This window comes from Sardina pilchardus, chromosome 11 (genome assembly GCF_963854185.1).
Source record: "Sardina pilchardus chromosome 11, fSarPil1.1, whole genome shotgun sequence".
Classification (NCBI taxonomy): domain Eukaryota; kingdom Metazoa; phylum Chordata; class Actinopteri; order Clupeiformes; family Clupeidae; genus Sardina; species Sardina pilchardus.
The window spans coordinates 28892959-28908662 of record NC_085004.1 but is presented as its reverse complement, the minus strand read 5'-3'; the positions used below and the strand labels follow the sequence as shown (position 1 = coordinate 28908662).

The window sequence follows — 15704 nt, the reverse complement described above, 5'->3', positions numbered from 1 at the left end:
GCTTCATGCGTTGTGTGTGTCCGTGTCTGCCCATGTCTGGTCATATGTGCACAGTCTGTATTTTTTTTCCATCAGATGCAGGAGAGAAGAGGAGCAGATTGGTACATTTTGATTACCTGCTATTTGAAGCAGCAATTGTCTGTTTTCTTGTGGAGATGGTGTTATTATTACATGCCTCCGTGCATCAACAAATTACTCCCACTTCAGTCTGTTTTAAGAGCGCCAAAGCAGGCATCTCCCATCTGGCTCAATTACATCATTACTGGATGGCTACAGAGGGACTCAAACTTAGTTACTCCAAAGGGAACTATGCTCAAAGATCGCTAAACACAAAAGTAGCGATGCCCAAATATATGGCCATACCCTAAAGAAGAAACAAGCCATTACCCTGTTACCCATGGGCATTTTTTAATATGGCTGCATCATGGGGCTCTTGCCATAATGTTAATAGTACAGTTGAGAGTGACAGGAAGCAAGTGGGAGAGAGAGAGAGAGAGAGATGGGGTGGGATCAGAAAATGGCCGTGGGTTGAAATCGAACCTTGGACCCCAAGGCCACTTACAGTATACCTGAACATAGTGCAGGTGCTGCCACCTGCGCCACACATTCCCCAACATGGCTGTTTAGTAATCCAGCCAGGACATGACAGAGACATCTATCCTCAGGGGTGCCATGGTTTGTTTTTTCTCCTTCCTCATTCACTCCAAAGATAAACCAGGGGACCAATATAGATTGGACAATACACAATGCCAGTGTTTTCAAATCAAAAGTTTTGTTAGACACATTTAAATATGACCCAATATACAAGAATACAGCATTTCAATTACTGAGTCTTAATTCATGTTTAATACTTATAAACAAATGCATCAGAGGAGCCTAATTTGTACGGGATAATGGACGACACGCCGTGCGGTTATTCAAAGTTAATGCACGTTCTAGACGGTGATACGGCCCGACGCGAAGCGATTAAAACATTTAAATTGGCACCGGAAACGAACACAACACAGTGGCAACAGTGGAATAAGCGGGATAATGGACTTCACGCCGTGCGGTTATTCAAAGTTAATGCACTTTTCTAGACGGAACGTCCCTCCGCTTCGCGTCGGGCCGTATCACCGTCTAGAACGTGCATTAACTTTGAATAACCGCACGGCGTGTCGTCCATTATCCCGTACTTAATGCACACCCTTATAGAACGCAGAACAATGGGGAACTCAACCGAGCAGTGGAATAAGTAAGGGATAACGGCCGACGAGGTGACCGGTTCGATGGAAATAATGGCTAGGTGGACCTCCGCCGTGCCATTATTTCCATCGAACCGGTCGACCTCGAAGGCCGTTATCCCGCTTATCTCCCGTTTGTATTCATAACCTGTATATTTAGAACATAGTTTTATTCCACCGTTGCGTCCGTTAACATCGCTAAAACTGTCTTGACTGTGGGACTACTTTCCGCCACATATCAACTTTCTACTTGCAGGACAAAACTGCCGTTACTAGTTCTAAAGTGGATGGTTGCTATGGCCAAAGGCCAGTCGTTAGTTCTAAATGGCTGGTTGCTACGGCCAAAAGCCAGTCGTTAGTTCTATCTCTCCCGTTGTCAAGCGGCCATATCCCAGGATTCTGATTAACTTTGACTTTGAAAGATCGCTACTTTTATAGCCTACATGGCATCAAACTAGCTACAATCCACCTCCGTCATATGCTACAATGTTACTATGGTTCTGCACGTCTGTATTTCAGCTTGGATGCAACGTGACAGTTCATTTAAACTTCGCAACGAGTTTGGCGAATTAATATTCAAGTGTTATACGGGAACTACTTCATAGGTAGCAGGTTATACGAAGTTAATGGCCACCCCATCAGCCAATCAGAGAAGAGAATTCCATTGTTGAGGGAGATAAGATGATTTAATTTTCAGAATCAGGAATCTACTGTAACTAAGAACTCTTGTCTATAAAGTCACAACTTTAATCTAAAGTGCCTCTGATATAGGAGCACTAACTGCGAGTGATGATTTTTCACTTAATATGAGAGGAGAACAGCATGCAGCCTCTATTCAGTTCAATCTATAATTAATATGCATTACTGCAGGTCTACCAAGGGCAGTGTGAGCAGATATTTGTATTTTTCCATGAAAATAAAATCATGAACATTTATTTAGCCTTCAGTTATGCACATTTCTCTCCCATGACAGTAAAGACAGGCTGAGTATGATTTTGATTTCAGATCAGGTTAGGGATGCTGGGAGTCATCGGCGGTTCACCAAGCATACCTATCTTACCCATTTTGAGCCCTGGAAATACAGCACATTTAATCAGTAGCCTACACCAAAATAAACAAGTAACAATACATGAGTAACAACGCATTAACAGCTACAGCCACGACTCTTCTGACTGACAGAATGCAGTCCAACCAACATCAGGAGCATGAAGCCAGTTCCTACTATAGAGTTCCTTTCTGCATTTTAAAAATCTTCTTTTCTACATCTTCTACATTAATAAATGTAACTGTGGAGAGAGAGAGAGGCAGATTATACTGTACTAACTCAGAGCACAGCCTGCAATTTAGTTAAGTTCATCAGATTTTATGGTCCTCTGTCATGATCTTCAAATTACCAAAACTATATGCCAGCCCATGGTGGCAGGCACGCATAAAAGCCATCAGTGCTGCATGAATATGTATTAACAAGGGTGAGCATGGTGGCGAGGCTGCCATGCAATACGTTCCACTGCCGATGAGGAATCTATCTGCCCTCTAATGGGGAGAAATGAATAATGAAGCTTGGATTCTACCGGGGCTTCTGGGCAGTGATGAAGGGGACAACAACTAGCCTGGGATCAACACTATGGAGACAATATCACCAACACTTTGCCTCTCCTACACTGGAAGTATGAAGGCGGCCATAATGAATTTCATGAAATCAATCAGCACGAGCCCAGCCATCCCTCGGAGCCCGTATGTATTATGAAAGGTTTTTAATTGAAAACACAATCCTCTGGCCTGCGCCGAAAACTCCAAAACACTCTGGCCTCCTCTGCCAAGTTCCTCTTTCCCCACACAGGTCCCATAGACCTAAGGTTATGAAACATGAATGGCTGAGCCAAGCTATTAAATAAACATTAACTATGCAGAACACGGCCGATATGAATGCATGCATGTGCTCAAGCTTAAAACATCTGTCCAAATGGCTATGGCTATGATCTATTCATAGACATTCACATGGGTTGTTACAACATGGTATGCTATTTATATGATGATCATACATATGTGATGCATAATTCTATTCTATTCTATCTAGTGTTATGTCAATAAAAGTGCAACATCTGGATGTGTGATTCAACATGAGGTTATAGCACCACTAGCGACAGACAACCATTTGGAGAAATGACCAGACACCTTTACTATGGAATCAGACCGCACTCTAGTGGACAACACAAGTATATCATCCACATACATGTTCAGGCACACGGAGCATAAGGGCGTCATACATTGAAGCTGTTCGGTTTTCTATTCATATCTATTTCATACTGTGGCAGTTATTTTTATGGCCATTGCATGTCATGTGGCATTCTAAGCACCATCTGTATGTTCAATTGGAGCAGGTGGAAGTTATTGCACAGGAAGATCAAGGCTTTAATGCTGTCAAGACATCAGTAATGGTGCTTCATCTGGTTACATTATAGCCATAGTAAAATAGATAATGGATCATCCATTTTTTTTCTCTGAAAGCACGTTTGCATAATGTTTTTGTTGTTTTACGTCCATGTTGTGTCAACTCTGATTTCAAATAGGCTACAGGTAACATTTTGCACAGATTAAAAATTCAACTGACAGACTAAAGTTTGCTATCGATATACCCATAACTCTCCACCAAGCAAGAGCAAGTGTACAGTAGCTCATGTAGGGTCTGTATTTTGATTAAAAGAAAAAGACTACTGCTACACACGAAAAAGTACTTAATGCATGGTGTTGAGGACGTTTCATGCCTTTAAATTCCATTCACCAATTGTGTAACGTGCTTCAGCTTTCTGGCATCCCAGCTGATTATATGGTCAAAGGTGAAATGCTCACAGGTTGACAGAGGTTTTAACAAATTTGTGAGAAAACATTTAGTTGTGGCGCAACAGGCTACAGCGTTCGTGCCATATACGGGTCCGAATGCCCACGGGGACCCAGGTTTGATTCCGATCTGCGGTCATGTCCTGAGCACCCCATCTCTCTCTCCCACTTGCTTCCTGTCTACATCTTCACTATCCTATCATAATAAAGGCAAAAAGGCCAAAAATACTTAAAATAAAGAAATCATACACCCTTCACATCAAATTATGAAAGATGGGAGGAAAAAAAGTGTTGTGCTGATATTTTGGCAACTATAATCACAATTGTCAGTGAGTAGAACCCACATGCTTTGCAATAGCAGCACAGTGCCATCTACTGGCATTAAGTGATGGTGCAACTCTTTACTTTTGGGCATGAACATTACAACATTTCCTGAACAGGGAGGAGGGTAGGTGGTGGGGGGGCAGTTACTGTAACTCATGTTAATATCCTGCCAATATTTAATGTGTCCAGAGAGACAGACAGAAGGAGCGAGATGGGGGGAGAGACAGAGGGAGATAGAGAGAGAGAGAGAGAGAGAGAGAGAGAGAGAGAGCACATATATGTTTCATATATTAAAACTGTAAGCACTAGAAGATTGGTCTTTTTTTCTTTAATGTATTATTAAGCTGGTGTAGCCTGTCTGCTGTCTCTAAAAACAGAGATACTGTATCATAGGAATATAGGAATAGAATCATGTCTGCCATTAGACATGAGCAAGGACAGATTTGTCTGTGTCAAGAGGGCTGACAGGAGACAACAAAATATCCTGTGAAAAAAACACAATGTCATAACACCAGTCAAGATTTTAAACAATTTTTCAGGACACTGAAATTCTAAAGCATATCTAATGCAATCAGTACACTCTTAAAATGTGTTGTTGTTAAAAAAAAAAATAAAAAAAAAACAATGCAAGTTCTGTTATTTTCAATGCACATTGTGTTAGCTTCAACACACATTGTGTTATCTTCAACACATATTGTGTAACAAATTTAAAAAAAAGGGAACAACACAAACTGTGGTGTCTCTATCTGTACACAGAGCCGTTAAAACAATGCTGTGTCGTGTCATTTTCAACACATTCATTTTAAGAGTGTACTTCTGTTTTCTGACTGCTGTTAATCAGACTCATTTGTGCACACAGAAGAATGTTGGTGGAGAAGATCTCTGTACAACACTGGCCAATTATGATGGAGAAGATCTCTTTACAACACTGGCCAATTATGATGAGGATGGGCTTGAGGCATTATCTTTGTATTCTATGTGTGACTATAATTTAGCAGACTTGGCAAACAAGACTTTCCTGCTTCTAATACCTCACCTTCTTATAAGCAGCAATGGCCAATCAATGACTCATGAAAATAATGTTGACACAAGGGAAAACACCTCCCCTTCTACTGCCAGTCTGGTCCAAGACCAGGCTCACCCCTGAGGCACCACCTGCTGTAAACACACACTGTGTGCAGTCTACAATGACAGGAAATGACTTTTCAATGTTTCAATGAACGTTTCGCTAATGATAAAATTGCACTAAAGGGGTATGACAAAAAAGTAACTTCACAGCCTGCCCCACCACATACTGTGCAATAATACCAGGTATTCCATTCAGTGGCAATTAATGAGACAGCATTCACCCAAGACAGTGGACCATGAACACACACATGCTTCTTTAATACTCATTAAAGACTCATTTCATTGATGGTGAGGTGATTCCATCCATTTCAGAAATCAATTCCATATAACTTTCTGCCACTTCTGTTTATAAATATTTTTCAGACTGATTTCTGCTGAAATCTGCTGTCCCCTACAGCAGAAGGAATTCAACACCTTTCCTGTATGTCTGAAATCAAAACTGTCAAACAGATATGTATAAGCAGCTGTAAGTTTAGCACATTAAAACGTCTTATCTCTTCCACTCTCTCTCTTGCTCCCTGCATGCACTGGAACTGGAGTGTAAAAGTGGAAGGCCAAACGATGAGTGGCAAGCAAGGCTAAAGGCTTGTCTCCTGTTGTTGTAAAGAGTGAGAGCATTGGAATAGGACCTTATGATTTGTATATGGTTTATGTCCTTTTGTTACTGTTATGTGTCCTTCAACATGAGATTACTTGAAAATTACTATCAAGAAGACTGAGAATGATAGTGAGAGGCAATGGCCTCGTCCATCCACCCTAGCACCAATGGTTCCCTGATCTTCAAGTGCAGAGATAGTCAAAGACAAAGAAGAAGAAGAAGTTCTCTCTCTCTCTCTCTCTCTCTCTCTCTCTCTCTCTTACACACACACACACACACACACACACACACACACACACACACACACACACACACACACACACACACACACACACACACACACACTAGGCAAAAAAGGTCTGTCCTTAAGTATGTTGTTGTTTTGCCTGCATGTTGAGAGTATCATCATCAACCGTTTTTATTCAGGGAAAATTGACTGAGCATCAAGCTCTTTTACTGCAATGCCCTGAGTCACAAAACATATAACAACAATAATCAAAATAATAAAACAATAATAAGAAAAAGATACAAAAAGCAAATAATTAAACTGACACAAAATAGCCAGGTGCCAGACAGAGCGGCGTATTCGCACAGCGTATACCGGTAAGAATGCCCACAGAGCCCATCTTAAGAATCAAACTCATTGTGGTTCATTGTGATGGTGAATCTCTAATATTAATGGATCTGCAAGACGAGATACCATACCACAGATCAACAGGTTTAGACCTACACATTATCCCATAGGCTACATGTAAGACAAACACACACAGCACTCTGAGTCACATTTTCAGAGAGTGTCCTGATTACCCACAAACACATTTAATCTTTAAATAGCTTCAGTCTAAAAGTATGCAAGTGTACAATCTTCAACTACCATTCCCACCGAAAATAAATGATGGATAGCCCATCATGAGCTATACCCGAACAGAAAATGTTAAAAAAAAAAAAAAAAAACACTTCACAGCCAAAAAGACGAGTGATTTAGGCCTATACAGCGTCGCCAGTTCTATGAGCCAATCAAATGTAATAAAATTGTTTTAATGTCAGGTGTTTCAGATAATAGGCATACCTTCAAAGATAGCCAATGGCTGTGTGACTGCAGTCAAGAGACTTGTCAGGAAAAGCAAGATCCACCTCACCAACAGGTTTTCAAACCAGGCGTGAACATCAGCGCGTGCAAAACTGTAATGACAAGTTGAAGACAGCGTCTGAACATCAAGGTAAAACATTGCTATTACGCATATCTAAATAAAACACCGACACCAAGCTTAGGACTAGGCTACACTATTTGCATAATGTGTGTTCAGAAAAATATAAATTGAAAGTAATAACAGGAAGAAGAAGCTGCCGTCTTTCAACTTGCCTGTCAAAAGATAAAAGGTTTTAGTAGGCTGACTACTCTTACTCTTTCTCTTGTTTCAGTAGGATTGCCTACGTGGTGCAACAGGCTGTAGGTTTTTTTGACATTTGTTATCTGTTTGACGCTTTTAAAGCTTGTCTTTAAACTGATCAACAGCCTAAAATGTTGCGTATTGCGAGATTAAATGAAGCATAGCAATAACAAGGTGTAGCCTATAGCCTAACCTGTAGCCTAGGCTATGAGAGATTTTGTAGGCTAATGTAGGCCTATGATTTCTCCCCATAATTTGTTTTTTAAATTGCCTAACATTATCCATAGATAAGCGAATGCAGTGTACACCACATTGGAAGTTGCAAACGGACTCGTCTGACATGTTTCATTAAACGTGCTGGTCCTTTAAGAGTTGTCTGTTTCGACCAGGAAGTGGTCATGTGAAAAGGAAGAGAGTTTGCTTTGTTGTTTCTAATGCACTACATGTATCTGATAGGTTGATGTAACGGTGGAGTGTACGGTTACAATGTAATGTACACTCGTCTATTGTAACTTATGGTTGTGTTGCTGTTTTGCAAATATGAACAGGTCTCAATTGAAGCGCTCGAAAATATTAAGGATGGCGCTTGTTGGTTCAACGGATTCCATGGACAACGGTGGGACGGGCGAGAGTTTTATTATGAGGTCCATCAAAATAGCTCTTGTGGTGACACTTTACTGGTTTATTTCCATCACGATGGTTTTCCTAAATAACTACCTGCTCGAAAACAAAGATCTGGATGCACCACTATTCATCACATTCTTCCAGTGCCTGGTGAGCGTGGGACTCTGTCGACTTATGTATTTCTTATCTACACTGTTCCCCGGCAAAATTGACTTTCCCTCTATGAGGTTTGACCTCAAAGTGTCCCGAGAAGTCCTACCTCTCTCCATTGTGTTCATTGGGATGATTACTTTCAACAACCTTTGCTTGAAATATGTTGGAGTCGCCTTCTACACCGTTGGACGCTCGCTCAGCACAGTTTTCAACGTTATTTTCTCATACACAATTATTAAGCAAACCACATCTCTAAACGCCCTCTTGTGTTGTGGGGTTATATTAGGTAAGTATCACTATCACATTTTAAATGGATTATTGTGATAACCTGTGTCCATTGATTTAGCAGGTTTATCCAAACCAACGTTTGTGACATGTGAGAGCACTTTGATAGAGTGAAACCTTAGCCAAGCATGTCATGCTTCAGACTTGTGGAAGCTGCCCTTATGCTAGTGTGTAGCCTACATGTTTCCATTGTACATTAATGCTCTTTCCTGTAACCTAAAACCGGTGGCAAATTACCTGCTGACCCCTTTATACTGTAAGTCTTGTGTAGCCAGCATGATGTGTAATTGATTTAATGAAGGTTTTCCTTTTTATTCTTATTCTACTTCTTGCAATAAAAGTGTCTTAAATTTTAAAAATGTCAATCATCTCTCCTTTTCAGGGGGATTCTGGCTTGGTGTTGATCAAGAGGGTGTTGCTGGTTCACTGTCCTGGACAGGAGTCATCTTTGGAGTCTTGGCCAGCGCTTGTGTTTCTCTCAATGCCATCTATACCAAGAAGGTTATGCCAGCAGTAGATGGCAGCATCTGGAAACTATCCTATTACAACAACCTGAATGCATGTGTTCTCTTTTTACCGCTCATTATCATATTTGGTGAACTGGGAAGTATCCTGAGCTTTAACCGGTTGGGTGACCCACAGTTCTGGACTATGATGGGCATCGGAGGAGTGTTTGGCTTTGCCATTGGCTACGTCACTGGCCTGCAGATTAAATTCACTAGCCCTCTGACTCACAACGTGTCTGGCACTGCCAAGGCCTGCGCACAGACACTACTGGCAGTGATGTACAATCACTCTAGCAAGTCTGGCTTATGGTGGACCAGCAATATGATGGTGCTCGGGGGCTCCTCTGGCTACACATGGGTTAAGGGCATGGAGATGAAGAAGGCTCCAGCTGCGATTCCTCAAGTAACTGTAACAAAGGATCTTCAACCCAAAGATCATCCAGAGGTATAGGGCTTTGGGCACATTACTGCCCAGTAGAAGACCAATGAAATAAAGACCAATTGTTATATTATATTTTATTTTTGTGGAAAACCGTAACATCAGACGATGTAAAAAATTTGCACATCTATTTTGTCATCAGGTCATCATTTGTAGGCAAGAAAATAATGCATTTTGGGTTACGTGTCCTTTTTTTGTCAGTTTAACCTTAAAAGATGCCAGAAACTACTGATTGTTTTTATACATACAATTACTTAGAATCTTGGGAAACATTAAAATCACAATGAAATTATACTGTGTAAATGATGGCATATTGCTTTACTTCTGTAAAGCTGAGTTTTGTATATCATCTATTTAACTGGTGATTGGTTTAATCATGTCTGAAGAGTGCTTGTTTGTTATTTTTTTGTTAGCAACACAGATTTGTTATATCTTTTATGTTTTGCTGTTATATATCTGTTTGTACTTTCTTTCTCTTATAGTGAAAAAGTGTGTGCACATCCCAGGTCAAGGTGCAGAAAAAGGGTAAATCATAAAAAATGGAAAAAGGTTCGCACACTTGAAGATTGTAATCTGAAGAAGACCACATGGTCGAAACGTCACTCTGTGCTAAAGAGAAAATAAAACTAACAAGAAGGATTTCAAGTGTGCGAACCTTTTTCCATTCTTTTTGTACTTTCTTTCTCTCCATCTGTCTCCAAACTTATGTAAGCCTGTTGTTATGACTTTTTTTCTCTGTTGCCTAGACAGTTATATTCATGGGATTAACTAAACCCATGTAAACATCTCACTTTGAGGACATGTTGAACACTTTAATGAAGCAATTGAAACACCCTATAGTCAGTCATGACTGATTGATGAAGTATAAGGTAATAAAATGACACAGATGATATGCTTTTTATTTTCTCAAGGATGTGTTTTTTACCCCATGCACTAATTTAAACTTCAGTGTCTAGATTTCTAGGCTAATACACCGGAGTTTAAACATATTTTCACACATGAACTTAAGTGACTTCCCATTCGTAATCCATATGGTGTAATATGATGTTGGTCCACCCTTTGCAGCTAACAACTTCAACTCTTCGAGAAAGGTTTTCCACAAGGTTTAAGAGTGTTATGGGATTTTTCGACCATTCCTCCAGAAGCGCATTTGTGAGGTCACATACAGTAGGCTACTGATGTTGGACGAGGAGACTGGCTGAGGGTTGAGGTCAGGACTGTGCAGGCCAGTCAAGTTCATCCATACCAAATTCTCTCATCCATGTCTTTACAGATCTTGCTGTGTACACTGGTGCACAGTCATGTTGGAACAGGAAGTGGCCATCCCCAAACTGTTCCCACAAAGTTGGAAGCATGGAATTGTCCAAAGTCTCTTGATTGATGCTGAAGCATTTAGAGTTCCTGTCACTGGAAGTAAGGGGCCAAGCCCCGCTCAGGGATGGCCCCTTCCTGTTCCAACATGACTGCACCAGTGTACAATGCAAGGTGAGGTCCATAAAGACATGACAGAGATTGGTGTAGATGAATTTGACTGGCCTGCACACAAAGTCCTGACCTCAACCCAATAGAACACCTTTGGGATGAATTAGAGCGGAGACTGAGAGCCGGCCTCCTCATTCAACATCAGTGTGTGACCTCACAAATGCACTTCTGGAAGAATGGTCCAAAATTCCCATTAACATACTCCTAAATCTTGTGGAAAGCCTTGAAAGAAGAGTTTAAGTTAACTGCAAAGGGTGGACCGACATCATATTAAACCCTGGATTGAGAATGGGATGTCACTTGAATTAATTCATATGCGAGTCAAGGCAGGTGACCCAAAACCTTTGCCAATATAGTGTAGCTATGACTGCATATGATGTTGTAGCATAAGTCCTTACAGCTTAGAAATATATCACCATGCATAAAGCTTCATTCACCACTTAATTATGTTGCCAATGATGACAACAGTGACACGTTATCGTCCTAAAAGAAGCTGTATAATCCTGTATTTCAAGCTATAATGACTTAAACTATATCATATTTGACATACATCTGTGTACATACAGTCATGATTGTATAATTGTTAAATCAATGTGTTACCAAAATATCTTCATGTGATCATAGGCTGCAGACACCCGTCAGTCTTGAAGTGGAACACTATCTTTGTTTGATCACATCATACCCCTCTGAAATAGAGGGGTGAAATCAAAACCAAAGACTTTTTATTTACAAATTTAGCTGCACAACATCAAAATAATGGAAAAAGGCAACAGTTCTGAAAATTAATTTAAAAATAGAATAACAGGGTTGGAAAGTCATCATACCCCAGACTTAATATACTTTGTAGAGCTTCATTTTGCTTTAAATACAGCCATCAATCTGTTTGGATATATGTCTCTATTAGCTTTGCACACCTATGGGTATACTTGCCCAATCTTCCTTGCAGAATTGTTTGAATTCAGTCAAATTCTGTGGGGAACGGCGATGGACTGCTCTCTCCAAGTCAATCCACAGAATTCTATAGGATTTAAGTCAGGGCTCTGACTTGGCCACTCAGTGACATTCACCTTCCTATCCTTAGGCCACTGCTTTCTTCTTTTGGCAGTATGTTTAGGATCATTGTCGTGTTGGAAGGTGAATGACCTGCCCATCTTCAGCTGTCTAGCAGAGGGACGCAGGTTTTCCTCAAGAATTTGGGTGTACTTAGCAGCATCCATTTTCTATGGAAGCATATGAATTCCAAAATTCAAATGAGAATGCATTCTGCAATATGCAATTCTAAAAGACATTACATTATGCAATTGCTAATTCATTATGCAATTTAATATTACAATTTACAATACTTTCTTTCAAAATGCATTTTAATATGCAAAGTGGCAATGCAATCATCAAATCAATTTGATGTATTTTGGTTAAACATTTTAAAAGACATGGATTGAATTGCATTCCATTTTGCCATGGTACTTTAGTCTCAAAATTCAAATGGCAATTCATTTTGCATTTCAATTTTCAATATTCAGTTTCATCATTTAATTGTCAATTACTTTTGCAATTTAATGTTCAAAATTCAATGTAGAATTTAATTATTTTTTATTTTTAAAAAAAAATTAATTGTTTTTTGAAAAAGTTTTTTAAAAAAATATTGAAAACATTTTGAATATTTTTTGGCAAAAAGTTTTGCCCGGTTTGCAGAAATAGCGCCCCCGTTATTGCATAGCACTTTGTCACGCTCTTTGTGTCTCAAAATTCAAATGGCAATGGCAAACGCGATTCCAAAACACATTGCAATCTGTCAGTCTCCCATCACCCATGGCGGGAACTACGTGCATCTTTTAATCAGTGTCTACGTTTTATTTTTATAACGTAGCACAAATGTATTACATTCGTCAATGTCGACGTTTTTCAGTTATAGTTTTGGATGTTAGTACAAACAACAAGTGGGATGGGATCACGTCTCACCGAGTCTCGCAACCGAGTCCCTACCGGTGCAGCGAGAATATTTTCGCGGACCAAACGTTGATAAATCGCTGAGTAATCTTAAGTAAACAACTTTATTTGCTTAAAAATATGGTGTATTTGTGAAAAGAACGATGCACGTTCCTCGTTTGGGGCAAAGCCATCGATATCTCAGGACGTGACATCTGACCGTGCAGGGGCAAAGCCTCGAAGGCTTTGTGCACGGGGTCTGACCGGTCTGACAGTGCAGGCTGCAGCTGGACGGTCGTGGTCAGACCAGGTGCCTGTGAGTGTGAATGAAACGATGTAGCCCTGTCATCATTAACAGCCCTGCCCTGTTAGTAGCCCTGTGTTAGCCCTGTCAGTAGCCTATCTTACTGTCTATGGTCGTTAATCTGGAGCAGTCCTCCGGCTGAGAGGAGCAAACGCTCCACCCAGATATGAGCTCCAAGGCCCTGGGCTGCCAGCTCCCTCAGCTCCCCCCCTGGCTACCTGTGTGCTATTTTTCACGCTTCACCCTGATACACGCTCCTGGAGGGGGTGGCGTACGGTCGGATCAAGGTCTCCGCACGCACAAACACACACGCCTGCCTCCCTCAGTAGCTGAGCGACTGTTTTTGTCCATCACCTCCAACAGTAGGCTACTGTCAGCGCCAATTTCTCTTTCGCGTTCTCCTCTCTACCTGGAGACCGTCACCCGCCCTGCCCAAGACCCGCCTTAAAGAGAAGACTGACCAATGCGAGATAAACACGGACGTGACGTAGTTCCCGCCATGGGTGATGGGAGACTGACTGCAATGTGTTTTGGAATCGCGTTTGCCATTGCCATTTGAATTTTGAGACACAAAGAGCGTGACAAAGTGCTATGCAATAACGGGGGCGCTATTTCTGCAAACCGGGCAAAACTTTTTGCCAAAAAATATTCAAAATGTTTTCAATATTTTTTTTAAAAACTTTTTCAAAAAACAATTAAAAAAATTTAAAAAATAAAAAATAATTAAATTCTACATTGAATTTTGAACATTAAATTGCAAAAGTAATTGACAATTAAATGATGAAACTGAATATTGAAAATTGAAATGCAAAATGAATTGCCATTTGAATTTTGAGACTAAAGTACCATGGCAAAATGGAATGCAATTCAATCCATGTCTTTTAAAATGTTTAACCAAAATACATCAAATTGATTTGATGATTGCATTGCCACTTCGTATATTAAAATGCATTTTGAAAGAAAGTATTGCAAATTGTAATATTAAATTGCATAATGAATTAGCAATTGCATAATGTAATGTCTTTTAGAATTGCATATTGCAGAATGCATTCTCATTTGAATTTTGGAACTCTTATGCTTCCATAATTTTCCCTTCTATCCTGACCAATTGCCCAGTCCCCGCTGAAGAGAAACATCCCTACAACATAATGTTGCCCCCACCATGCTTCATAGTATGGTGTGTTTTGTGTGGTGTACTGTGTTTGGTTTTCGCCAAACATAGCGCTTGGAGTTCAGTGCAAAAACACATCTTTAATATTCTGCTACCATGTGGAAATGTTTTATGGTCAGATGAGACTAAGATTGAACTTTTTGGAGGCGAAGATTGAACTGTTGCCTTTTTTTCTTCATTATTTTGATGTTGTTCAGCTGAATTTGTAAATACAATTGGAACACAGGGTTTTTAAACTCAGTTTTTAAAATGGATTTCAGGATTTCAAGACAAATAAAGTAACTATTTCAAAGGGGTATGATGATTTTCAAGGCTATAGGCACTGTAAAAATAAGCCTATCGTTTGTTGTCTTTATCATTGAGTCAATTTAAAGTTGTATCTTGTAAATTGTCATAATGTGTCATCTAATCATCTACCCATGACAGCCCAGGTTGGACTATTATTTGATTGTAATCTGAGTTAAACCTACTATTTTATAGCCTTGTACAAGATTTGGATATGTGTGGTGTGGTTATGTACTGTACAACTGACCCAATCTAAAGTACGTCACCGAACAGTTCAACCCAAAACCGCTAGATGGTGCCAGTGGATTAGCCCAGAGCAGCTTTGAGATACGTACGTCCCTGATAAATTCCCTGTAGGTTGTTTCAAGATGTTTCTAGTAAAAAAAAAAAAACACAACACAACACAACACTCAAAACTATTTCTATGCAATGGGCATGTACGCCTATTACATAGGCTTTTCTAGTTTTAGCCTGGTACCCTTGAAGTTAGTTCTTGGCTAGGGTCAGTATTACATGACGTGTTTTGGAATTGCTCAGAATTATGGACAACATACCTCGGCAACTCAAAACATCCATAGAACTTTTTTTGTTATCAATTATTAAATCCAAGTAGCCTAAATCACTTTAAAACAAATAAATAAATAAATAAATAAAGACTAGACTCGACTACATTGCCCCCCGCCTTTTCATACACTAATCAATAACACAGGTCTAAATAACAGTATGCATCTTAGATATGCTAAAATCTATTTAATGTTTTAATTATCTCGTGTTGTGCCGTTCATTCAGGTCCTTGGACCTGGCTGGCTTTAATGGCTTATAAAACAACGATGATGTAGCTGCTCTTATATAAAATATCCGGTGTCACAGCACGAGATAGGTTTTTTTTCCCACAGTACGCCTCTCTACGCCCGATTGCAACATCAAACTTAGATAACTAAGCAGCGTCTTGAAATTGAACCAGAGAGCAGAAAATCATCGGAAATAGCAAGTTTTCCTTAGTAGTTTTGGAAAGGCTACGATAATT

General features: G+C 39.9%; 1 protein-coding gene across 2 annotated transcripts; it reads left to right on the top strand.

Annotated features, from left to right (window-relative positions):
- The first annotated feature begins 7232 nt into the window (after window positions 1-7232).
- slc35c1 (solute carrier family 35 member C1) lies at window positions 7233-10406 on the top strand. Of its 2 annotated transcripts, XM_062549640.1 has the most exons (3): window positions 7233-7331; window positions 8051-8565; window positions 8947-10406. In XM_062549640.1, exons 2-3 carry the CDS (start codon window positions 8082-8084, stop codon window positions 9519-9521), a joined length of 1059 nt encoding a protein of 352 aa, XP_062405624.1. In that variant the 5' UTR covers window positions 7233-7331; window positions 8051-8081; the 3' UTR covers window positions 9522-10406. The 2 variants fall into 2 exon arrangements, with proteins under 2 accessions (XP_062405624.1, XP_062405623.1); XM_062549639.1 differs by lacking the exon at window positions 7233-7331 and having other exon boundaries at window positions 7893-8565.
- Window positions 10407-15704: the final 5298 nt, after the last annotated feature.